This window comes from Egretta garzetta, unplaced genomic scaffold (genome assembly GCF_000687185.1).
Source record: "Egretta garzetta isolate BGI_Z169 unplaced genomic scaffold, ASM68718v1 scaffold342, whole genome shotgun sequence".
NCBI classification, from domain to species: domain Eukaryota; kingdom Metazoa; phylum Chordata; class Aves; order Pelecaniformes; family Ardeidae; genus Egretta; species Egretta garzetta.
In genome coordinates, this window is record NW_009258887.1 from 1,347,273 (window position 1) to 1,374,089 (window position 26,817).

Genomic DNA, 26,817 nt, shown 5'->3' on the forward strand with positions numbered 1-26,817 from the left:
AGAAGTTTCATGCATAATCAAGTCACCCAGGGAACATCCCGCATATGTTTTCCTGGCAGAAAAACGCTGCAGAAGCAGACTGCGTTTACCTTAAGGGAACACAAAGTTCTCTGAGGATTTGGACTCTCTTGGGCAATAGGTTCAGGGTCCTCGCACGACTGGTAAGTGTTCTTCTCTATCAGGTTCCTTATTTCAACATCAAGCTCTTTACTTTCACACCTGCTTAGAAAGAAATAGCATTGTTAAGCCTTACACCAAAACTTGAAGCGCAGAGAAAGTAAATTTGTCAGCTGTCTTATGAATGTGACAATGCAGACAGCAGAGCTAGTCCTGCACCGAGCTCCTGCTACCTTCCTCCCTGGTATACAATCAGAGTGCGCTAGTACAGTGTCACACTGGCAATCTCCAAGTGCTTTGTGTCAGAAATTCCTTTAAAATATTTAAACAAGCGGTCTTTATGAATGTTACTACCTTGTGTCTACAAAATCCAAGTCCACCCTTTTGGGGATTATATGAAGACCGTCATGTGCCCTCAACCCCACCCACAGTTTCAAGCATTTTATATTCAACATCAATAAAAATGCAATCAAAATGGTTAAATTAGTTTTGACCTCCAAAACTAGGTGCTCAGTTCACAAAGAGTGTTTTTTTTCCCTGAAAGTTCCTTTTAAAAACATCCATATATTGAAAAAATTGCTCTGTTGCGAACACTAAAATGGTATTTTTTTGGTGGAAAAATTCTTTCCTTTCAGTCTCTCGGCTGAGGACTTGCATGCACTTAAGGCCTTGCTCCAAATTTGCAGAACTAACTAGTAATTAAAGCTGATTCACCTGATACACAGTAATGGTGGAATATGACTTTCAGAGAATGGACCGGAGGCATAATTAAAACAAAAGCCCTAGACCCAACCCAAATTTTCAAGAAGTACTCATGTCTTTTGCAAGCCCAGACCTTAATTTCCTAATCAGCTTAAACCAACTCTAAATATAAGTAATGCATGACCAGAAAGCAAACTGCAAGGCTCAAAAGGATTACCAACCTGTTATAGCAAGATTACTTCTTGATTTAGGCAGAAAATACTAAATTCTTCATTTGAACTACCAGAAAAACTGAAAGCAGTAAGAATTTATCAGTTATACTTATTGGAGTTTAGGCAATCCACAGGGATTGCACTGCAGGTTCTATGGAAACTCTTGAAAGGTAATTGATAAAATTATCCAATCAACAAACCCATTTATCTTGATCATAAAAGTAAAGAAGTGTGGTGAATTTCGTGCTGATAGCATAAAATGATTCATCTTATTCTCAATATTTACAACATAGAGACTATAACAGAAATGTATTTTCATGAAGCATGAATGCAAATTCATTTGCAGAGGTACTACAATAAAACACCAACAGTAGCGTATAAGGACAAGTAAAACTCAAGAGCTTTATTTTGACTTGTCACCTAGTAGTTGGACAAGCTGGAATTTCACAGCAGTCTCAGAGCTGCCATGAAGCCTGCCTGCACAAAAAAAAAAAAAAGTTTAATGGCAGAAACAAGATATTTGGATGTGTTTTGAGAGCTAGACCTACAGCATAAAGAAACAGCACTTTTACACAAGGAACCAAGACACCAAGACCAGAGTTTTTTAGCACTGGAGGGTCCTGAAGCACTAGAACACATCACATGATCTTTCTTCTCTGCAGAAAGATATTTCTACATACTAACCTTTTGCTTTTTTTTTTTTTTTTTTACCACTATAGCAACTAGCATGAGTTCAAAGAAACATGAGTACCCAACTGAAGACAGGATTGTCTTTTGTTAGACCACTTTAACTGGCCATAACTCCCTTTCAAATCCATTACAATCAAAAGACCTTCTCGATGCAAATTTTTATGAACCTCACGGAAGTGCTGCAGCTGCTCTGCACACTCATGGCAGTTTTCAAAGCCTCAGCTGCGTGTGGGTGGCAGGTGAGCCCCAGCAGCTCATGAAGAAAACTACAAAAGGAAAACAACAAACCTTGCAAAAGAAATCCAGCCCTTTTCTGTCTCGCTAAATATTGCAAAATCCTGGATAGACCAGTGCAAGTGGCACTTTTTCTTTTTTAAGCAATTCTGTGCTAAGGTTCCCAGGCAATAAATTCTCAGGTAGCAGCACGACCAAGCACTCTGCTTATAGCCTTCATTTTTAATCAGCTACATAATGCAAACTTTGCAACATAAGTAGCAACACCCCTTTTCTCTGAAACACCTTCCCTGGAAAACAGCATCTTCAGTTCATTTGAACTCCCATGCCTGACCCAGCCTAAAGATTACTTTGTGTGACAGAATTGGATATACACTGTGCAGAGCACTCTGTGCTTTTGAGGATGCTCAAAAGAATCGAAAAGCCACAGCACAGAGGCAGTCGCTCATAGAGCGGTTTCAGGAAAAGTGCATGAAATTGTATTTACATAGTAAGGGAGAAATGGCTGCAGCCTCCTTAGAGCCCCTAGAAATGTGGCAAAAGGAAGGGAGAGGTTAAGTGAGATGAAATGTTACTGAGCAGTATTGAGGGATTTAGGCCAGAGCCGCTAAAACCACAGGCCAATATTTTCAGACTGAGCTTTCAGAATGTCAGGTTTTTATCTGTGCTCAGGCAACCCACCAAAGGTAAGCTAGTTGCTCTTCTCTTTCCTTGCTCCACACACCTCTTGGGAGAGATCAGTGGAGCAACCAGCTTACCACTTAGCTGAGAGAAAAAACTGGCCCTACAAGTGGCTTCTGGTAAAGAGTATTTTGCTCATTGCCCCAGGATTGCAGTTACACATCCTGCTCCAGCTGCAGCAAAGTCAGCCAAAGTGTTTGACTCCTCTACAGCCCCAGCCACTTTCTACCTTTGCTACCTCTCTACCACAAATGACCATCCCCAACTGCCAGCACAACCCACTCACCCGGCTTGGCCAAAGTAGTCGGGGTTTCTTAAACTCTTTTTAGTCAAACAAAGCAGCTTAGACTAAACCTGTTCAAAATAAAGGAGCAATGTCTAGGTGCAGTCCTGAGGACAGTAAAAGACAGCAATCTCTGGCCAGGAGTGCAGCAGCAAGTATTTAGTCAGGCTGCACTCATCTCTGTTGCTGGTTCAGCCACAGCGAGAGGAGATGTGTGACCACAGCCTCCCGCGATCAGAGCGTGAATCAAGCTGGGAAATACCCCATAAAGATGGTGGGTTGACTTTAAATATTTCTTTTGAGCCAGGAAGTGTTCATTCCTCCGCTCTGTTCCCCGCAGTTTGTCTCACACTGTGGCTGTAAATGATGTTCACCTCTGGCTGATCACACCCTGTCTCTTTGCATTCTCCTTTCTGGGCTTCGGAGTACCTGAGCAAGAGCAGGAACCAGCTGTGCCTGGGTAAAAGAAAAGGAACCACAAAAGACTCAAATCCCTACAAAATTGATTGCTGCTCTGTAATATCCATGTGTTTCAACATGATAACGCAAATAAGAAAATTACTTCATTGACTGGATTGGTCAGTGTATTTGGTTTTCCCTCAGTTTTTAGACTAAGGTCTTCTGACCAGAAACTATTACTCTATTTATCTGTATTTTAATAATAGCTACGTTGTGATGTTAATAATTTATTGTGACATTAATCATATCTGGTATATAGATTCCTCTCACAGTCTGGACTTTCAGAGCACAAAGATGATCCGAGTTCTTGAATAAGTCTTCAAGATACTGGTGATTAGGAGCTACCCCAGAACAAGACAGTTCTTAGTAATTACCTGAGCTTCCCCTGGTGAGCTCTAGAGGGCACACAGCATTTAGCTTCCGCACAAAGCAACTTTTTCAAAACTACTTTTGGTTTTGTGAAGTTCACAGGTACATTTCTGCACCATTAATACCCTTCCTGTTCTACGCTGTTGCCACCATCTTTTAAAATTAGGTATTTCACAGAATCACAGAATCGCAAGGGTTGGAAGGGACCTCGGGAGATCATCTAGTCCAACCCCCCTGCTAAAGCAGGCTCTCCTAGAGCATTCTACACAGGACTTCGTCCAGGCGGGCTTTGAATATCTCCAGAGAAGGAGACTCCACAACCTCCCTGGGCAGCCTGTTCCAGTGCTCTGTCACCCTTAGGGGTTTAATAATTAAATTATGCAAATAGGCCATCTGCTAGAAAAAAAAAAATCAGAAAAATTAAATCCACTCAAATTTGGGAGATACAGTTTTTTATGTTTTGTAAAATCAATCATCAGAGAATATTAAAAGCATTTTCATGTGGTCACATGGGACAAAGTATATCCCCACTATGTGCAAAAGCTTTCTAAAGTATATGAAGATTTAAAAAATACACAACTCATCCTACTTACATAGCATGTTATGGTTAATGCAGAAGCCAACAAAAGATTAGAGTATTCACTTGTCTCTGTAAACTTTGCGTTCGTTGCTAAATGTCCTATTTTGGGAAAATTAAGACGTTTCACACCGAAACAGAACCTACAGATGTAATGAAGGAAGCTAGTCTCCCAAAATACGTTTTAGCAGCTTGCACAAAAAGGAGAAACCCCAACCTTACCCATAATTTGCATGTCATATCTGAAAAGTAGTAGCCAACATCCTTCTAGCCACATGCTTCAAGAATAAGAAATTACATCTGTTCTCTTTGGTTTGCAAAGTTGCCATATCCATATGGCTAGAGACTACCTGTGCACCACATTAAAGATATTTTCATTTCTCCCACATATTCACCTAGCTGCCTTTAAAATGGTTTTCACTTTTTGCTCTATGGTACACCTTTGTGCCATTTCAATTTCTAGGCTTTATTGGCTTCTTGTAATTAATTACTTCTAAATGGTTGCATGTACAAGCCCCATGCAGAGTCCCAGCTCTGCAGCTGGTATCATTTGTGAGCTCTTGGCTCTCCCTGGTTTTCACTGGAAACTGGCATTATTGCTTACCAATAGCAGTTACATGGCTACTACGGACATACCTGCAGCATGTGCCAAAGCATTTAGTGCAAAATATTAATACCAAAGGCATATAACTATTTGAAATAATAATTTCAAGGCTGCTGTGCTGGGGTCATTCTCCTGTGATTGGTGAAAGCACAAATACACACCGTAAACAATTGTGATAAAAGGTTTTAAGCCAGGATTTACAGCCAGATGCCAACACCATGGAGTCATATTTTGACGGGAAATGAGTTCCAGAGTCTAGGGGTTAAACATATGCTTCATCCCCTTGGGTGGGCATTTGGGACGTAGGATTCTTGCTTGGCTAAGCCTAAGGAGCAGATCCACGGAAAGAAATACTTTTCTGCATTTGAATTACGGCGGATGAACTGGTTTGGATAAATTAAAAGACGTGGCAAATTTCAAGCCTTTTCCGCTAATATTCCCCGTATTTATGATAACGCACTTCATTTCAGAAAATGGCCTTTAGAATATGGGAAAGAATGAGATCTGGATTACAGAATATTAAATTTAATTTGTACTAGAAATAGACTTAAAATAGGAATAAAATTAGGCATATTATTCTTCAAAATGACAGTTTATCCGTAGAACTAGCTTATTCTTTTATGTACCATATGATTTTACAGGATTTTGGCTTTCTTTTAATTCACTTCCGTAGAATTCTTAGATTTTTTTCATATAAATACATTAGGATTTTTATATTCAAATCTTATCCCATTGAGACTAAATGACAAAGAACTTCTGGCCCAAAAAGCAATGGGAAGAACAAAATTTTGCCAAGAAAATAAAAATACTTTTGTTACAGGAAAAAAAACTTATGCAGCCTCATGAGGTCTTAAAAGTTTAGTAGATTCTGAGCTGACAGAGAATAGTTACAACATGGTGCAGTTCCCTAAGGATCAGTGGTGCTATTCTAGTACTCAATACCCAGCGAGCAGCTCTCCGCTCAAGAGTTTAGGCTTGGGAATTTGCACCAGATCTCTTGAAATTGAGCTCTACTAGGTTCTACGTTCCACCTCACATGTACCAATATAAAAAGCGATTTATTGGGCATGAAGTGTACTGCGCTGGTACAAACACAAAAAGAACACCTGCCTTTGACAATTATGAGGATATACTTAAAAAGAAAGTCTCAAAAAAAAAAAGGCAACACATTGTTTCAAACTATTTCCAACTTAATTTTTAAACTCAAGTTTCACAAAAAAAATTCACCCAGTATTTCACCAGCAGCAGCTGAGATCCACCTAGCAGAGGAAATGCATTGTCTTTAGAGTGAGATGTCCCAGATGTTGTGAAGAAAGTGCTGGCACTGTTGCGCAGGAGGCAAGTGTGAGATTAGAAATAATCTCACTCCAGTCCCAAGAAGAGAGCACCATAAAGCAAGGTGTATGATAGGGGTTAAAACATGTACATACTGCAACTGTAGCAGAGAAACCACTTAAACTTTCGCTCAAATCTGATGTAGCCAAAACATCTGCCTATCACCCCATAAACGTCCCTACACTTCTGTTCCCTTTACGACAAAGGAATGGAGCTTTTAAGGCACATTTAATAGCCAGCAGCTGTTTGGCTGTCAAATGCCACATCTGGAGAAGCTGTGTGCTGTTAATGTGAACAGAAACAATTATTCTTTAATAGTTTTGCTTAATTTTAAGAATTACACAAACCACAACAACAAAAGAGGTGCATGTTCTTAATGGAAACACATCTGGTTTCTCTGAAAATAAGCCCCCTCTACCCCCCCCCAAAAAGGGCCCACTGATTATTGAAGCTGCACCTATATCTATCCTGTCTCAGTGAAGAGAGAAGCAAAGCTACTGATACAGAGGCACTTCAACTATTCCCCTCAACAAGTATGCAACATGCAAGAAGACAACGACTAGCTAGTTTGCCTTAAAAGGCACATTAATCATCACATGGTGCTGCTCCCTCCGTGCCTGGCGGTTCCTGTCCTTTGGGACTGGGTTTCAATGCTGCCACCTCACTTCTGTACCCTATACAGCCTGTATGTCAGGAAAATAACATCATTGCTCTTTCACTTAGATCTTCTGCTTAATTATACTACCAAGACCATAACTGAATTTCTTCCTGATGGACAGCATTTGGGCTGAGTTCAAACCTCAGGAAAGCCAATTAGATTACTTTCACCAACTTTCTTGGACTTTAAATGAGCCATGAGCAGGTTACAAATGGTCGTCTCTCTGGAGAAGCAGTAAATGGAGCATTGTCACCCAGACACATCACCCAGGACTTGCATAGCTGTGTGTGGATCGCTAGTGGAAAGGGAATTGAAGTTCTGCCAATCAAAATCAGTCAAAAGTTCAGCCAAGCAGAGCCACCATGTAGCACGTGCTTTCCGATCAAACGAATTCCCCAACTGAAACGCACACATACAGAAAGCTGGTGGGAGATGGCAGGAAAGTGTTGAAAGAACTGAAAACAAAGAGTGAAAAAAACAAGAAAGGAGACAAATCTAGATGTTTTTAAGCACTTGCTCTTTTTCTATAAAGACCAATAGCTAGAAAAGCTTGTACCCCTTTTAGGGAACTCTCCTAGACTTAGTAGGTGCCTTTTTGAAACAGTCCCCTTCCCACAGCCCGTTCTGGACCGGCTGCTTGCCCCACAGATACAGCTTGAGCACCACGAGCCTATTCAGATCTTACACGTACTCATTTCTGTGGAAAGCTGCGATTCTGATGCAATTACATGGATGACATTTTTAACCAGTACTTTACACCACTATTCTTTCTTTTCCCAAATCAGGCATGACCACAAACAGAACAAGACCTATCCACAGCTCATTTTGCCTCCTAGTTCAGCCTTGGCCAGGATGTGGACGCATCACCAACACCTTACTGACCTGGGCTCACAGCTGGGCTGCACCCTTGGAGGAGAAGTCTACAATTCATTTGGGTCAGTGTCCCACACACAGACCTGAGATATTTTCAGTGATCTTCTAACAGTGCAAGCAGAATAAACAGATGAACACCAATTGGAAATGCAGCCAGGAAATTTAACATACAGTAGCTGATGGAAGACAATCACCTCCATTAAGTCAAGCCAACTTCTTGCCTGTGGTAGCTGTTAGGCAGCCAAGCTCAAAGGTAGAGGAAGCTCGCTGCACGTCTGTCTGTGCCACAAGTCCAGGGCTTGAACTGCCAGCGACTGGCATATGGTTTCACCAGGGATGGCATCATCAGATGGAAACCTGGTGCCTCCCTCCCTTCACAGAGACAAGTTGGAGTCAAACTACACTGGCAGCAGCTCACAATGTCTTGAATAAATAGGAAAACCCAGTCTGCAAAGGATTTCAAATCCAGTTATTTCACAATAAACTAACCTGGGGAAAAAATGCTTTTTACAGGAAGAAAGAAGGGTAGAGTATGATTTCTCAAGCTTCTCCAAACAATCTACAATTATGTTAAAACAATTTTTCTTCTTATCTCTTTCTCAAATCCACACGCTATACTTAATACTTTTTAAAGCTACCTTTTAATGAGTCAGCTGCCTCAAAATTATTTTTTTTTTTTTTTTTTGGCCAGAGCTTATCTTGCTGAATACAGCAGTAGTCACTCAAGTACGCAGCACTATTAATATTCTTAAAGCTCCTTATTACTCGCTGACAGTCTTAGAAAGGCACTACCATCATCACAGCCTCACTAGAGGCTGTAGTCATAATATCAACTCTTCATACCCTACAGTACAACCTCTTTTACTGCCATTATCAGTAGAACTAACATTAGCTCTTGAAGAAGTAGGTGCCCAAAGAGGTCGTGAGATCTCCATACTTGGGAGACACTCAAAACTCACCTAGACAGGCCCTGAGTAACCTAACCTAACTAGCCCTGCTTTGAGCAGAAGGTCAGGTCCAAATTACATCCAGAGGTCCCTTCCAACCTACACTACTCCCTATGATTTTGCTCTTTTCAGTACAGAAAATTTCCACGGTGCGTTTATTTAAACAGAACTGATACAGATCTCCATAGGCCAGATTAAAGCAGGGAAAAAAAAAAAAAAAAGTATTAACCTGGGTCTCTAGAATATAAATTGATTGACATATGCAGGAAACGCTCAACTACGTATTTCCAATAATGTGACATAAATTAATTTCTAAAAAAATAAAAGTAAGTTTCTCCATGTAAAATAAAGATAGTAAATACCTTTCCGTCTCAACACACTGATGGGGGCGCAATTCCAGACAATCCTCTGCATCTTTAGTCTTCCTTTTGAGCTGCTCACAGTGAATCTGTTAGAAACAGGGAGGAAAAAAAAGCAGATTTTAAGGGGAAATAAAAAGACTAACAGTCTAGGAAGAAAAATTTAAGTATGCAATTACAACAGGAAGAGATAACCATGTCTTGCCTGCATGTCTGTTTTCCTCTTCATATACCATAAATGGCTGACAAGCAAGCCAGGAATCTACTTCTTCCCTTCCGGCATCATCCTCTCTTAAGTCCACCACTCTGTCAGAGACAGTTTTGCAAGGGTAGGAGCAATAACAGTCTCTGTCTGCAGTGGCAGGAATACACCCAAGGAGCAGAGCTGTCAGCAGTCACAGGAACAGTGGAAGTGTTGCAAAAAGGGCTTTTATTATTCATACTAAAAAAAAAAAAAAAATCAACTATCTTAAATACTCTAAAGTTCAAGCATATCCTAACATTGACCAGAAAGTTCATATGCTTCATGGAACCATCCAGTAAAACTACTGCTCCAAATTTAAGAGAATTTGAGTAATGAGTCTGATCTAGATCACTTGGAGAGAAAAGAAAAGCAGCCATGTATGAGTTATTGTGCATGAGTGCGTTGTTCAAGAACTATACAAGCTCCTAACAAGCTTCCCCTGGTCAGGGCCAGCTACTGTCCAGCACTGCGTTTCCAAAGAGAAAGGAGAGAAGAAAAAACACACCCCTCTCAGAGAAAAGGACACACATCAGGGGTAACAGTAAGCAGTCCACATTTAAATATTCCCTTTTGGATGAAAACTCAAAACAGGAAAAAAAAAAAAAAAAAAAATCAAGCTTTTTTAATTTTATGAGGTAGCACCACCTCTCCATGACGAAAGGGAGAAGAGATGGTACAAAGAGTGAGCCAACGCAACCTCATCCAGAGGAGTCGTCGTGCTCCCAGCGCTGCAAGCTGGTAGCAGCCCTGGGTGTGTTTCTTCAGGCTATGTGGGACATCTCTAGTTCATCAGAAAAGGAGCCCAGAAGTCTTATTCTTCTCTTTAGATCAAAATGACAAACAACAACATTATGATAGTTGCTGGAATTAGAAAACTGGCAGGTTTCACAACACTTATCATAAGGACAGCAATGTGACCACTGAAATAAAGTGCAAATAAAGAGCAAACCCTGCTATTTATAAGAAAATAAGTTTTCAATTACAAGTCACTCTCTTTATTGGTAACATCAACTTAATGTGAAACCACAGCTGAACATTTTATAGAAACCATGCTGCTTCATCTATGTGCAGAGCAGAAATTTAAAATGAAAGGCTGCCAGGAGAAGATCTGAGGTGTTTGGCTTCTCTCCCCCCTCTTAATTCCCATTCCTGCAGGCTTTTCACACATTTTAAATGCATCTGGTAATCACTAATTACAAGGATCCTATTAAGAAAAAATGTCAATTCAGTTTCATGCGAAACTTGATTCCAGCTTGTCCAAGTTTTATGAGTGTCTGGTTAATCATAACAAAAACATGTTGAAGTATAGAAAGCTGTATTCGTTTTATTTCAGTGGGAGCTGCAGACACTGGGTACTAATGAGAATTAAGCCTTATTTTGAAGTGCCTAAACTTGGCTTTTAGGTGTCTACCTTAAAAATATAAAATTTGAAAAATCTTGACCTAGAATGAACACTCCCTACCACCACTGAAACAACAAAAAATGACTAAATGAAATCTGACCATACTTCTCTGAATTTTAAAAAAAAAAAAAACAAAACCCACCCCGCAGAATTCAGGCTGCTACTCCATCTCTAATTCACCCCACTGGGTATAGACATTTCAGCAGTCTCAGATGCATTTGCTACTGAAAAGAAGATACCTGTGTTGGTAAAATTCACGCAAGAAGCAAAGAAAGTTCTGAAAAACTGAGAAGAAGAAAAAAGCAGTGAAGAACATAGAAAAAGGTATTTATTTATTAGACATGTCACTTCCTGGTTCTGCAGTGACAGGATGGCGAGCCAGATTCGGGGGCCTGCAGGGAAGGGGGTGCTGCACACTCCCTGCTGGGGAGCGCTCTGGGATGGTGTAGTGGGTGCTCTGGTTTTCCATGGCCCTGCCCTGCCAAGCCAGGGAAATGCACAGAAAGGAGCTGCTAAAGGTGACAATTCCCAAATCACTGCGTGGCCCAGCTGCACACCCAGCCCGCATGAACAAGCAGTTCTCCAGAAGTCCTACTGCTAACATCTGCTGGGGTGGGGGGGTCCCCTCCCCTGTGGCTTGACAAGGTCCATTGTACGTATCTTCTGACTCTTAGTCATATGCAGATTTTGCAACGTGTCCCTCAGTGCTGTGTACCTTAATTTAACGCATGTCTATACAAGCCAGCCCAGATAGCAGAAGCCATTTTGTTATCATAGCATGGGATTACATCCACCCTCTTCTATTCAGTCCAAGATATGAGAAAAAGTAGTAAAAAGGTATCTGCAGTGATAGCTGGCATGATCCACTGAGCTGAGCACAGTCAGGCTAGGGCCAGCTAGGCAGCATTGCCACCTGCCTTGATTTGCCTCTGCTGTTTCCCAAACTATTGATGCACAAAGGACTGTTGATGCAGAATAATGGGCTTTGCCTTTCATTTCTTGTGGGTTTTTGGTAAAGTGTGTCAATTCTGAAAGGCTTTTTTAAGTTTGGTTTGTTTTTTTTTTTAAATAATTTTTTTATTCTTCACAACAGAAAATTTACTGCAATGAATCTGACCTGTGTTGGCAGCACAAGTTGTACTAAACCTAAATCTACAGCTATGAATCTGAATGAAAGAGAAGCAATTAGGTTATTGTACCGTGCGCAAGTGTTTGTTATTAAAACAACCATAAGTTTTTATAGCTATAATATGCAATTTAATGCTGTAGGTTTTTATTAGATCAGACAAATTGAAGCCAAGATGGATAAAATTCAGCTACTTCAAAGAATTAAGGCTCTCTAGAAAACAGTCGGTTATAATGGTCACGTAAAGGATTGCTCAGAATAACATAAATTTTCTGCCTTTTATCAAGGCTTTTAAGAACAGGAACACCCTGAAGTAAAACGGGATCAGTTTTGCTCACAGATTTATGAGGTTTCGCAATAATTGAAAATGTTTGGTAAAAAGCATGCAAAATTTCCTTGGTGCTCACCTACCACCAAAAAAAAAAAAAAAAAAAAAAAAAAAAATCACTTTTTGGTTGGAGTATTAATTTGCATTAAAACCAAGTAAGTTTTCCATGAGCAAAAAATACATCATTCAAGAAAAACAAGATGACTCCCTAATTCTAATAAAATCTTAATTATAAAAACGATCACAGCCAGACAGGCACTCATCATGCTGGAGTTTCAAAATGTTATCCAAAAAGCATTTCACAGATTTCTGTATTGTAAATGTTAAATCCTGCACTGCTCTTGCCCCATTCTCTTTTTCTTTCTCCAAGTCTAGTTCTAGCTTAAGAGCATCCTATTTTCCCAAACCTTCCCTCATTTTCCTCAAACTCGCTCTGTAATTCACTTGTTCTCCAGTTGTACCAAAGTAGTATTTTGTGGGAATGCAATGTAAAATGAATGTCAGAAATGACCCAGCCTAAAAGAGACAGAGAAAGGAAAGTAGATTTTAGGGGTTTTTTTGGTTTTCCTGCCTAGATCAGCTCCATGATTCAATTTTACAGACCAACACCATGAGTGGACAGATTATGACAGCGGAGGGAGCATAGAACAGGTAGTATGCCAAATAAATGGAAGTACATACTAGCAAATTGTATGTAAGAAATAAACCCATTAACAAGTTAGCCTTTCAGTGAGACCCATTTGTGTATTGCGCAAGATCCCTGGCCTGTCACAGCCAGGCCGAGTAAACTTACCTCATTTAAGTATTACCCATATTGCAAAATAGCTCTGGAACAAAGTGGAACATATATAATCATAAATGCTCTTGATAAACAAGCTAGCAGGTTATACATTATCTGTGTGTGGCTGTTGTGTAGGAGGAGTGGGAGGGCAAAATGGACTATTACTGTAAATGTGATCAAAATGGAAGAACAACCGAAGAAATAAAAAAGCACTTGATGAAAGAGATCCTAAGCAACACTCATTGAAACTGATCTGAAGTAGGACTAAATCCTTCAAGATTTTTTTCCTCTGAAGAAGTCGTCAAACATATAACATTTCTGTGATCTCCTCCTACCTAAATATTCCCAGGTTTGGTATTCATAATAGCACTAGCATGCAGCCAGCCTTGAACCAGCCATTGCATTACGCGTCCTTCTGCTTTTGCAACCAACCTCTTCACTGAAAATGCAGCTTCAGTCATGTAAATGCAGCATAAGAAAAAAAAACCACAGACAAGCACAGCAAGATCTGCCAGCTCTCTCCTCCCCCCATTATTTCCTGATAAAGTGCTGAAACTTCAATATTAGACAGTTTCTAACCAAAATTTCAAATGTGAATCTTGATTTTTGCCAAAAATAGAGAGTAGTTTGGTTCCTCAGTGCTGTCTTGCCTGATGTAGTTCTGACAAAAATCAAACTGGTACCTGCTCTGTGTGATGCAGGAAGATTTAATGCCGAATAGTTAAAACTGATCTCACTATTAAGTACAATTCTCCTTGGTTAGGGTAACGGTAGATTCAGAACAGCAATCACCCTGAAGAACTTAATTCACAAATGCCCTCCCACATAAACAGCCTATTTACATTTCTTGAGATAACCTCAAACTATGCAGCAACTGAAGTAAATTAAAACCCAAACCAACAGAAACCCCTTGAAGTGGACCAGACCAAGGAACGAGCCAATTAAAGGCTGAACACATTATTTCTACCCAGAACTGAACTCCAGGCTTTCAGCATAGAGCAGATGGGACTCGGGAGAGGCTCTGCGCTGCGAGTTCTTTGGCTCTGGTCCAGGAAAGGAAAACGTGCAGCATAATCTCTGCATTTGCTTTGTCGTACTGGATGTAGCAGGGTGACTTTGCACAGATAGACAGTGCCTGTTGTATATATAGCTCTTCGGTCCTGCGAGTGCTCGTTCTCCACCACTGGGTGGGTGAAAATGCTTCTGTTGACACACACAAACTAGTTTAAGTGGTGGGTACAAACCATTGTTTTAAACTACAAGATCTTGTGAAAAATCAATACATCACTTTTTTCTTAAATTAAAAGAGAGAGAAAACCAATTTTCAGGCATATTTCTCCCTTTTGAAGTCGGTCCATTTAACAATTTCTAAACATCTTTGGATTGAAGGTCCAAAGAACTACATCTAAAAGTGAGAAAGTTATTCCCCATGAATATAAATCCCTTCTTCAAGTAGAAATCAGTGGCACAAATGTTACCAAAAAGCAACTGCAGTCATGCTCTGGGCTTGGGTGACACAGACCTCTGCATTTGAGCTTACCATGTCAGTCACTCCACAACAGACTTCTGCACAGATGAGTTTAAAGCATACAAGCTAATTTGAAAGGTTCAGTGCCAAAAATATCATGATTACACTTGAAACATGCAGAAGAGTTGCTTAAGTGACCATAGGAAGTCATAAATATCATCAAGCCATTAAAGCCACACACGGCATACCACAAAACACCCTCAGTTCTTCTCTAGATTCCTGTAGTCGCCCTCTCTCTCCCATCATCAGAGGCCATGAAAAAAATGGAAATACTAACCTCTAATTATTATAAGGTTATGAGTTCGGGAGTTAGGAGGATTTAAGCTTTTCTATTTTGGGGAGGTTTACAACATGTTAAGTTGCTAGAACATGTATGATGACAACCAAAGATGTCACCTAAAGAAAATCCCAACATTTTTCTGTGCTTTGAAACAAATTTTAACTTTCAAGTTATCTGAGCACCTCTGATATTTAAATACAGCCTGTCACTGATTTTCAGAGACTGCACGTAGCCTAATTTTTATTACGTTTAGGAGACATCTTTTCTTCACTGGAAAACACTAGGTTCGACTGCTGTCGATTAGTGTATACAGGTCCAGGTGCAAAGTCAATGATACTTTGAACATACCTATTGTATGCAATATCCGTGAAAGCAATTTGTTGTTAATAGGATACAAATTAGTTCCAAAAAAGTATAAAGTTGATAAAATAACACCCTCAACAATAAATATGTTTGATTTGTTTAAAATTCATTTACCAAGCAACCACAGATCTGTTCAAATATACAGAAATCTGCCAACTATACAGATCTTCAGAAACAACACTTGCAAACCAGGCATATTTCATGCGAATAGCACTGCATGAACATTACCAATGGTATTTTCTCATGATCTGTATCTAACTTTAATTAGCATGACAAATTATTTGGAGGTGGGCAAAACGGGAAGGAAGTACTTGAGTATTTGTTAAATGTCAGCTTTAAATTATGCAATAAAAAATAGTTCTTTATTATTATTCACTGCCAAAGTATGGACAGGAAACTTCCCAAGAGATAAAATACAGAAGTGAAAAGGAAAAATGTTGCAGAATAAAAGCAAGATTAATAACTATGACATTCATTGATAGTGCTCAAGATGTTTTCTCTGAATAATTTTTAATGGAGATCTCACTACAGTGAAACTGTGATGTGATCGGTAAGAGAAATGATGGAACTTTCTTGTGCAATCCAAGCCAAAACAGAAAAGATTTAGGATCTATCAACTCCAATGACTTTGGAATCAAGTCTCTGCAGTATAAAGAGGTAGCACAGTAACAGAAAGGAGATCGCTCCAAGTACAGAGCCCATGTGGCAGGGAAAGAAGCAAGGCTGTGAGAAAAGAATGCAAGATATAGGCAGACCTGCCTACAAAAAGTTGTGCAACTACAAGAACAAGTTTAACAGTGAGAAGGTAAGAAGGATCTGATTTAGATGAGGAATGCAGCTATGTTTAATTTAAATTTCATGCTCTCCAGCCAAGCTTCAAAATCACAGGACAAACAAGGGAAGGAAGAACCCATAGAAAGGTAGGAACAATCCAACAAGCCAATTGCAAAAAAAGTTTGGCATTGCTTGGCTGGCAGGAACACCATTCCTAAGCAACCCAGAAATGCATGTTGCTTTCCATATATTCTAGTGTGCCCACACTTCTGGAAACGCAGTACCACTGCTGCTAGAAATTAGGGCTCTGCTGACAGCATATCATGGTGATGTGACCCAGAAGTCTAGGGAAAATGACCCTTTAAGAAGCTCTCTTTCTCCAGGCTTCTAAATGGTTTGCTGTGAGCATTTTGTAATCCTTACAGGTGTACCGACAACTTTTGTTTCATTTCAAGAAAAGGGAGATACACCAGTCTGGAGTTCCCATGGCTGCCCTAGCACAACAAGTATGCGTGCCCTCTGGCAGCAAACAACACTGGTTCTAAAAACAGAAGGGTTACTTCTCACTACAACAGATAGCAGTGCTGCAGCTTTACATTTTTATCAAAGAGATAATTAAAACAAAGAGGGGAAAAAGCACCTGCATGTTTGTTTTCTTCTTCTTCTACACAAACCTCATCTCACTAGTCCTCATAGCTCACCTCATAGCTCATCTCATTTATACTTACTAATCCAAAACATACCACTTGAAATTTATAATACTGTGACTCCAAGTATTCCTTATGCAGAGTTGGAATGCACCAAAACTTTTTCTGAGACACAGCATTTATGTCAATTTACAGCAACAAGGCAAGCAAAACACCACCTAGCCCAGAGTCCTAGCCCATCCTCAAATGCAGTGTGGGTTATAGAAAACAATTTGTGGCAGATGTGGATAAAAGGCCCATCTCCTAATGACAGACCCAGCTAAAGGAATCCTGTGCCTACTCCAGTCAGAGTCAGTAGCACAGGGAACATCCTGAAGTCTACAGAACAGGTAAAACTTCCAAAGGTCTCGGCAGAAGCATTATACAACAAAGGAAGGTGGGTCAAACCCAGTACAGGTGCACTGAGTCTTTTGATCACTAGATTTACCCCAAAATAACTGTTTAGACATAGCCTTAATGCTCTATATGGCAATAATCTTTCACTATTCCTGTACCTTTCATTGTCCAGCTTTGTGCAAGAAAAGAAAGCAAAAGAACTCTGCTATAGCTATTCTGTATAAAAATTAGAAGAAATCGAAGAGTATTTATAAAAAAAAACAAACTTCCAAAATATCAGGGTTTGGATTTCAGGTCTCTTTGGTAGATGACAAGGGAAAAGAGGCACATGACTTCATTCTGAGGCTAGGAAGAAACCCACTGATACAAGCTTCAAATTAATGCAGAAGTTACTCACCATAATTAGGAAAGATGTTCGTCTCTGTGCTGCTAAGTTAGGGCGTACTAGTCTCAATAAAGACTCTGAATCAAATGAGAACTAAGTGGTTTGGAGGCAAGTGTGTATATATATATATATATATCTCTATCTCTCTCTCAAAGTTTAACCTACACCCCAGGCTTAGGGAAACCCCTTTCTTAAAGTCATTCTAATGTTGAGAGCATATTCATATCTCTCAAACAAACACAGCCCACACAGATCTACTTGAAAGCACTGCTTGTAAGAGACCACAGAGGATTCCCTCTCGTTCTTCAGATTACCATGGAACAGTGACACAATGGTACACCCACACACCAGCAAAAGCTGCTCTGTGGGAAAAGTGGCGGTCTAGCATGGTGGAAAAGTTGCATCAACTCAAAAGGTATAGAACACAAATATTAATCTAGAAGCAGAATAATTTACTGTAAGGGGCAGATAGGTCAGGGACCCATTTCTAGGAATGAAAATCCCTACAGAATCAGCGCTCAGTTCAACCGGCTACAGTTTCCTCATCAGAAGTGACATTCAGCTCTGCCCCCAACCAGAAACACTGCATTATCGTATCTGATTTTCTCTCTGAGGAAGAGGGCGTATAGAGGTGGAGACTGCAGACACATCTTCCCTTTACCCAGACAAGAAGTGATGCAGCATTTTCAAGAGTATACTATTCCTTTCAGGCTATAGTCCACTGCACACAGGAGTTGATTAATCAGGTTTCACAGATGATAAAAATTAACACTGCCACACTGTTACCTAGACATGAAAGATTCACAATAGGTACATTCAGAAAAAGGTTCATCCTTAAGCCCGATTCTTCTATCGGTTTCGGTTTTGACGACAACAAAACCTGTGCAGTTTTGCACCAAGGAGTAGAAACCGTTCTCACATTTTTAGGAGATTCCTGTTGTCTTCTGGGCTGGAAATACTAGTGACCTGACTGCCCTGAGAACATTCTCATTCTCCTAGCAGAAATATCACAGCTGCTTAGTAGAGCACGGTGGATCTTTTTCTGTCAAACCATTTACACTCTGCTTCTCACATGCACACAGACAGTAATCATTTGCAAATACGTGTTCAAATCACTGCAGTTTTGTTGAAACAAAAGTATTCTGGAGGCATTTGCAATTATAGCAGAGGAAACAACAGGACAGGGTCAGGATGTGGGAGACCAAGGTTCAACTCCTTCCCCTGCCTTTCCCTAAAGGGAGTTTCACTGTGTTTGTACCTCCTGGATAAACGTTTCAACTGCTGGAGTTGCAGGGTGATTTCTCCAGTCTTTCACAATAATAGTCTTCCACTACATATGAAGTATTTACTGTTACTTTATTGGAGAAAATGCTAGTGACTTTAGTTTGATGGTTCAGACATTTACCAACAGAGTTCAGATTTACTGTCCGCTTGGTTAAAATAAATTAAGAAAAACTAAAAAAACCCAAAACCCCAACGGCACCAACATCTTCCACTTCTTAGAACAGCATCCTATTCACTCAGCTCCACATCAGTCACTTTTTCTTACTCTGATCTCTACTTTTATGTAAGTGTCTGCAAAAAGCAGAACAGCCTCCAGAGGGGGGGTTTGAAAGCAACCCACCAACAAAAGCTCAGTAGCAAACTGCTAGAGCACTTGTTGCGGGAAGCAAGTGGCACGTACTCAAATCCTTCCAAGCAGCAAAAGAAATCAAAGCCAAGAGGTACACCTCTGAGAGGAAATGCTTTTTCCACTGGATGACTAAGTAACGAAGGAATAGCATTACTTCTTCCTCAGCAGTGCATTCACACAGAGCACAGCAAATTTAGCCTTCTATGGTTTTGGCTTTCACTGCACTCAAACACAGCTTTTGACTTTAGACTGACCAACATGCTTCATTTCTGTGGGACTGGAAATAGTTCAGAGGGTCGTTGTTGTCATTCTGTCATCATCTGTCAGCTCAGCAACAATGATGGGGCTAAATTAAAACTTTCCATGTGTGCTGTTCCTGAGTTTAATATCCATCACCTGTTCAATTGCACCACAGCAGTTTCTGCCAAGGAGACCAGGAATAAATTAGATTTCTCCTCACCCAGGACCAGGTGAAGCCAGGACTGCTAAGCCTTTAAGGTCAGGCACCTTCTTATCTGAAAGGCTGCATGCCATCCCACGAGTTAAGAGAAGTGACCAAAGATGCCAGTTTATTCTGGGAAGCATTCCCTGAATAAAATGCAAAATGCTTACATTTTAACTGGTGTCATTCTGAACCGCACACATTTACTGTCGTGCCCAGCTACTTCCAGCACCTCTCTACAGCCGTGCCCGAAGCACGCATGGGGAGGGATGTGCTGTCCTGTCCACTGCCGCAACAGCTGCCTTCTGCAGATACTAATAGGGAACAGCATCCTTGCTGCTTCCAGAGAAGGAGATGAAAACATGGACTTTTCCTTTCCTGTTAACACCAGCTTAACAGCTACCTTGACTCAAACAATGATATTGTTTCATTTTTAACGCCTGTAAATGTTAGCAATGTGAAAGTAATGACATTTTCATCACAGCAAACCAGGCACAACAGAATGTTTTGTGGAGGCACAGAAAAGTAGTCAATGGAAAAACTGAAGGGGGAACCCTTTCTCTTAACCTCCAGTGGAAAACTGTGGGGGTACAGCAGAAATCACATATGCATCTTTTCACCTGACCTCCCCACTCCCCCCAATTCAGAAGAGGAAAACCCCTTTGGCTATGCCATATATAAGTGAATAATAAAAATTTCATTGCTTCTTATGCATACCCAAGCCACTTATCTAGAGAAAGTCCAGATTGGATGGCTGCCATTCAAATTATTTTATTGTCCACTGAAGAACTGTTTGTTTAGGGGCTTTCCATAGGGGAAAAATAAGGAAATGAGTTAGAGAAAATTTAATATAATGCAAAGACAGCAGCTTAAAGTACCGGATCCTAGGTGACTTGTAAAGGGCTTAATTGCCATGTAAGTATTATTCAGGAGAGAAAAGACCACTATAAGAAAGAGAGGAGACTGGGAAAAAAAACAATTTTTAAAGTGCTCAAAACAGTTTGGGACTCCAGTATTCTCGAAAGGAAGCTGAAGACAGATTTGCTGTCCAGGAATTTTATGAGATTTAGTTTTAAGTTTATACTTTGATACCACACTTAGGGCATTGGGAATTCATTCTGCTGAAACAAGGCAGCCTGCTATTCTTGACACGAGCATTATTCGCTGGCTGCCTACAGCCATCCTCCTTTCTTTTTTGTCCACATATTTACATTTTTGTCAAGCTAAAATATTCTTCTCCTTCACTCAGAAAAGGTTTTCTGCTATTCTCTTTTTTATTTATATATTTCTTAAACAGGTTCACATGCCCCAGATCAAGAAGGAGCAATATGAGACAGTCAGTCCCAGCTGTCATGTTTTCAAGGTAAACAACACAGTTTATGTTGAGGGTACCTCTTATCCACACTTCATACACAACTGAAATACATTTTTGTGCTCACAGAAGTGATTTTCTCAGGGAGGCAGATACTCCTACCCAGTTCAACCCTAAATTTTTGTGAATCGCTTTGATTTTAGTTTGGACTCAAACAGTTTTTGCCCGAGATGTGCTAAAACTCAAGGCACTTCCCACACATTTTGTTCCTACTCCCTATGTGGCTTACTGCTTAGCCATGAATAAAAGACCACCCACAACAAATTTTTGCTTCCTTACGGAAAAACTGGAAATGCCACTGCTCCTTTATGAGGTCTTAGATGGCGATTCAATCAATTCTTTATTATTACTCAAATATATTCTTATGCTATTTCACTGGATTTTCTTGAAAATGTTAATGAAGTTGATGTCATAGCAAGTATGAAAACATGCTCTACAGCAGGCCAGCAGCACACTGCAACAGAACATCATTTCCATCACTTTTGTCAATTCCACAAATTTTTAACACTTAGGAAGTTTGACTACAAACCTTTTTTCTATCCAGTAAGACCACCTTGTTCTCCAGCTGGTTGCCTACCCTTTGGTTTCTGCCACTACTTTTTTTTTTTTTTACTGAAGTATTGCAGTGTTTAAATTCTAGTCCAAACTGGAATTAAAATCTAATTTTAGGCAATTTCAGAATCGTCCATGAAAGGGATTTCTTTTTCTGCGTAAGCTCCAGAAAGATTTGTTTCCTATCCATACATAGTTTAACCAGCTTGCTAATTAACAAGAGAAAAGTCAACCCTGAAGCCATACTGTTTCCTACTCTATACGTCAGTGAAATTTTAAAGCAACATCTAGTGGTTTGACAGAAGCGTGACCTTTACCTCATGGAGACAGGGGTTTTTTGGATGAAGCAAAGCATTTTAACCCAGATTCAGGGACTGCCAAAAACTGCAAGTTGCAGACGCTTTTCTGCCTTCGCTATTTCTTGGCTGAGCTACCACAATAAGATCAGGCACAGCGCCCGGAGGACTTACATACCTTATACTACTACAAAATAACACAGAGAATTTTCTCAACAAGATGATATACCACAAGGCTAAGTTTCTGGTCTCTGATAGTAACTCATTGTACTCCCTAGCTGCTGAGAAGACTATGTTCACCTGGAACAGTAGATACCTCCACAGAAAGGGCCAAGGAGACACTGCAAGATGTTCAAAGCTAAGTTCAAGATCATGGAAATAATGAAGGATCATTACAAATCCCATCACTGCCTAACCTAAGCGTAAGGTGCACAATCTTGGCACTAATCTATCTTCCTAAGCCAGACTGTACAAAAATGCGTGTTTCAAAGTATGTCAAAAAACTTTACAAAAAACAGCCACTCTCTTCACTATGTTTGCTTGTCCCTCTGCACAGAGCTCCATGGAATTCAAGCACAGCAAAGGTTTTCATCACATTAACTAAAACACCATTGAGGTTGATGATCATGGTAAGGAAACACTAGAATGATACTGAATAAAGTAATACATAATAATACAGAGCAGTATTGTACAGAAAAGCCGCTCCCTTGAACAGTAAGCTTAGCCTTTGCCAGCTATCACCACTATTATAGGTTGTAAATTGTCAACTGAGCACACAAGCTGCAGGAGTCAGGGTTAAAAATGAAAGGAAAAAGAAAGTAAGGCCTGATGTACCCAGTGAGAGCTAGAGTTTGCCATCAGCACAGGTGGCTGGATAGAGGAAGATGTGTTTGCCTGGGTTTGCAGCTGACCAAGGGCAAACAGGAGAAGTGAAGGCATCTCGTTGGAGGTATCCTGGTTGTTAGTGAACAGGTAGAAAGGCACTTTGGAGGAAAGGAAGGTGGCGTGGTGAGAGGTGACATGTCTACTACATGTCAGATGAGAATTGTACTCTTTCTCAGCTTCTCTGGAGGATCTGATGATCTTTTCACAACCAGTAATATTCATTGTAATACTGAAGCAGAAGTCCCCCAGTGTGTCCCCCCGCAAGCATAGGAATCTAATTTTCACTTTTTGTGAAATCAAGAATAATATCTGCTTACAACTTTACTACAATGCTGTGCAAGACATACAAGTGTGTGGTAAAGCTAATAACCACATTAGAGAAAGAGAGCTCTCTCATTGTTAGAAGCCAGATCCAAATATTTCTAATGCATGCAGACACACACACAAAAAAAAATATCCGTAAAGGCAAACATTGCTATATATTGTCCTACAAGAAAACTGCCTTGGAGCTGTTTCCTGTTACCAAAAGGACGGACTATAAAAATGAAGGAACTCCTGATCTTAGGCTGCTATTTCCACCTCACATGACCTTAATTTTATGAAAACTGTACCCTTGTGTTATTCAGATTTTACTCGCAAAGCAGTGTATAGGCATTGGGGAACAATCAAGAAGAATGTAAAGATTCTTTGAACAGTAAAGAAAAACGTTGTTAAAATGATTAATTTTTATAAATGATGTAGAGGGAAAAGACATTTGCTGTAGCGGAGATAAGGTCCTCTTTTTTTTTTTTTCCTTTTTTCTTTTTTCTTTTTTCTTTTCAGAGGAAAAATAAAAAACACAAGTGCTTGGAGCACTAGGATGCTGTAGGAAATACACAGTTTTACTTCCCTAATGTACTTTCCCAGCAATTACAACCTAGAAAAAAGATTAAGTACTGAAGATTCTTTTATAAAGTAGGGATATATATCTACCTATTAGTTATAACCTTACTCTACAGTTTTGCAGTACCTCTCGGTGCATCCTACTTTTAAGGAAGCCTTAAACCACAGCAGAGCACCAGTGAGTCTGATAAATACCCCATTATGACCTGTAAGTCTTTCAAATATTTGCAGGCATTCAAGTTTAGTTCAACTTAATTTCCTAAAAAAGCATATTCAGCATTTGCAAACCGAAGATGGACATTGAAAAGCACCTGAATACATACAAGAGGATTATTCAGATGAGATATTCTACCACAGGAGAAAAAACATTAATGGTCAGAGAAATGAAAAGAAAATAACTGACAATTAGCAGTTCACAGCCTAATCATAGTGCCAACGTGACCTTAATTGTCTACATAGAGATCTCACTACAGAAACGGGGTGCTATTTTCAAAATACAGGATGCATGGAATCTTTTCCCTTTTCAGAAGTGACGAAGGCACTCAGGTCCAAATTTTCCAAACTAGCTAGACTCCATGCTATGCACCTAAACACCATATGGAACTGTGCACTCAACCAGTCAGCTCCCAGCAACCACGTTTTATCCAGGCTTGAGTCCAAGTTGGACCACAGACACAGACTGCCAACCCAACTCCCATGAACAGCCACCTTGAGCCACCATGCTGCTAGTTCTCACAAACGTCTCAATTCCGCAGCCAGGCCTCTGGACCCTGGAGACACGGACAAATCACTCCACCCAAATCTGGCTTTGACACCCCAGACCCATGTGGGTGTTGCACTGTGATTTGCCTTAACAGTTCCTGCTCAGCATAACGTGAGACACATCTGCACTTCTGGACCCTGAGACACCCTCACCTGCATGGGGTAATGGGGAAGCCCAGCTTGACTCACCAGTGACCCTCATTGGAGAAGACTGACTTGCACTGGCCAAGCCGGTTACCTTCCAGACCCAATGTCTCCACAGGCACCTAAGCTTCGTGCCTCTGAACCACACTGCCCAGGCTTGCAGTATATGCTATCCTGCGGGGCAGCCCAGCTCCTTTGGTCCTGTTACCCTAAGAGGATGGCAGCTAAGCAAATTAGGCAATTTATTATTGGTATAAGATTCCGAGTCTTTAGCACTTAACTACCTTTGAAGAGAGGCAAACCCAAAAGCATTTTGGGGGTTGAGGGATGGAGCTGTCTATGCCCTCCCATTCATCAGCACAGACACTCCTCAAGCTGTTAGGAAAAGACTGCCTCCTGAGGTCACTGGTTCAGAGCAAAGCCTCTTAAAAACATTCTTCCTAAGGAAATCCCCTCACCTTCAGCTAAACTTTTTTTAGATGTTCTTTCTCTTAAGGCATTAGTCAAAGGCTATGGGAAATTGTACATCTCTGTGGCTTTTATTAACTTATTTCCTTTACAGGAGTATGCTGTAAAACCAGTAGTGAGACTCTTCTTAAACTCGAGTGTTACCTTCAGCAACTTCATGGTCCTTCTCAATGCTCAATAACCACCATATCTCAATATATAACCACCTTCCATATCTTAATATTAAAGACATTGATACAATTTGCTTTTAAACGGTGCCTCTTATGCATTTTTTTTTTCATTCCTAGACAGCCTAGAGTAAAATTGCTGAGTTCTGTTTAAATGATAGATAAAACCAGAAAGGGACAAGAAAAAAAAGTTGCCAGGAGGACTTTCAGAGTCCAAAAGCAACACAGAACAAGTTGCCTCACCTAGTGCTGACTGCAGAGGTAGCTGTCACCGGCAGAATGGGGGAGTCTGGATTACAGCCTGTAGCTGTTCTCAGATAAACTCTGAAAGTAAGGAGAGAAATCCAGAGCTGAAAGGGGGAGCAAAGTAAGTATTCAGAGAATAGACCTGGATTGTCTGCATATCTCTGCAGACATAAGGAGGCAGGACCAAAGGCTACCGTAAATTGAAATTTCCATCTCCTGTGTGCACACACACAGATTTGATATCTAATCAAAACACCAGCATGGCAGAGAGTTGCAGCAGTTACTCCAGATAAATGAAAGCGATAAGATGGTTTCAGAGGACTGCAGCTTAAAGCAATAGGGTCTATACCAACAGTAATACAGGTATGAGGATAGTCAGATTTATAATGAAAGAAGGAAATTCAAAGCAATCTTCCATGCTCCAAAGAAACATCTTTAAAGCAGTTCAATTTTGAAACCATAATGAACATGCACACACAAAAAAAGGCCAAACTATATTGTGCTTCTTGCTGAACAAATCTTAATATTCATTACTGGGAACACACAAACTATTATAGTTTGGGTTTGTTTGGTTTTTGTTGGGTTTTTTGGGTTTTGTTTTGGTTTTTTTTTTTGTACAGAACTTCAGAGATATATAACTGCTGAATAATATTTTCAGTCTGAGGTTGGTTTTAATCTATTAAACTCCTAAGTTGCTTACTTCTTACTGGAATTACCATTCATCCCCAATTTAATAAATAAAACCAGCACCAACATTGCTTGCTTACCCTACAACTCCCCCTAACCTTTCTCTGTTTTAAACTACAACCTACGCAATGGAACAGGATTATATTTTAGCAATAATATAATTTTATAGTTGGAATCCCCTTCTAGTTCGAAGCAAACAGCAGCAGTGACTCATTAGAAGGCGTGTAAAAAAGGGGATTTCCTACTGAAGTAAAACACCAATGAACACTACAGAAAAAAATCAGCCAAGAGGACAGCAAAGAGGGAGCCCAAGGATCTACTAGGCATTACAGAATAAGAGTAATGGCTTTTATTTCAGCTAGAGATGCATGATCCAAACTGGATTTGTTACTCTAAAAACGAAACTAGAAGATACGCTGAAATGTGAGCCTTCGCCCTGAAACCCAGCTGAGCCAAAGCAAGGCTGCTTTCATCAGTCAGCAGCGGTTTTCTAGTTTTCGCTTCATCCTAGATTCTGGCAGAGACAGAACCATCATATGCATCACCTACAATATTGTATCTGACACAGAACTAGGCTTCGGTTTAACTATTGCACAAGACAATACAGAAACACGTTATCAAGCAGCAAGCCGTTGCCCAATACCTGGGCTCATTCCATGAGTCAGAGCGGAGCAGTCTACTGCTTTCAGTAAGTATGAAGGTCATTTTTGCAATTACTGTTTCTAGTAAAGATAAACTCCCACGCACAGTTAAAGCGGGAGGAGGGTTACAAACTACGTGGGATGTTTCGTATGTAGGCTGCACAAACAGGGGATGCCTTCTGCCTCGAATACAACCGCCATCAATTAGGATTTTTAGTAACTGGGCGACTGCCCAGTGCATGAGGTTCTCGCAGAGCACTGGCACACCAGTTTGTCTGCAATGGCT

General features: G+C 40.2%; 1 protein-coding gene across 1 annotated transcript in view; it reads right to left on the reverse strand.

The window, feature by feature from the left end:
- Positions 1 to 26,817, reverse strand: part of TNIP3 (TNFAIP3 interacting protein 3) — a 78,343-nt gene that overhangs the window by 41,020 nt on the left and 10,506 nt on the right. The window contains exons 2-3 of the mRNA XM_035889643.1: positions 9,104 to 9,189; positions 90 to 219 (exon numbers count right to left, since the gene is read on the reverse strand). Coding sequence (XP_035745536.1) covers positions 90 to 219; positions 9,104 to 9,189 — 216 coding nt within the window. The remainder of the gene's footprint in view (positions 1 to 89; positions 220 to 9,103; positions 9,190 to 26,817) is intronic.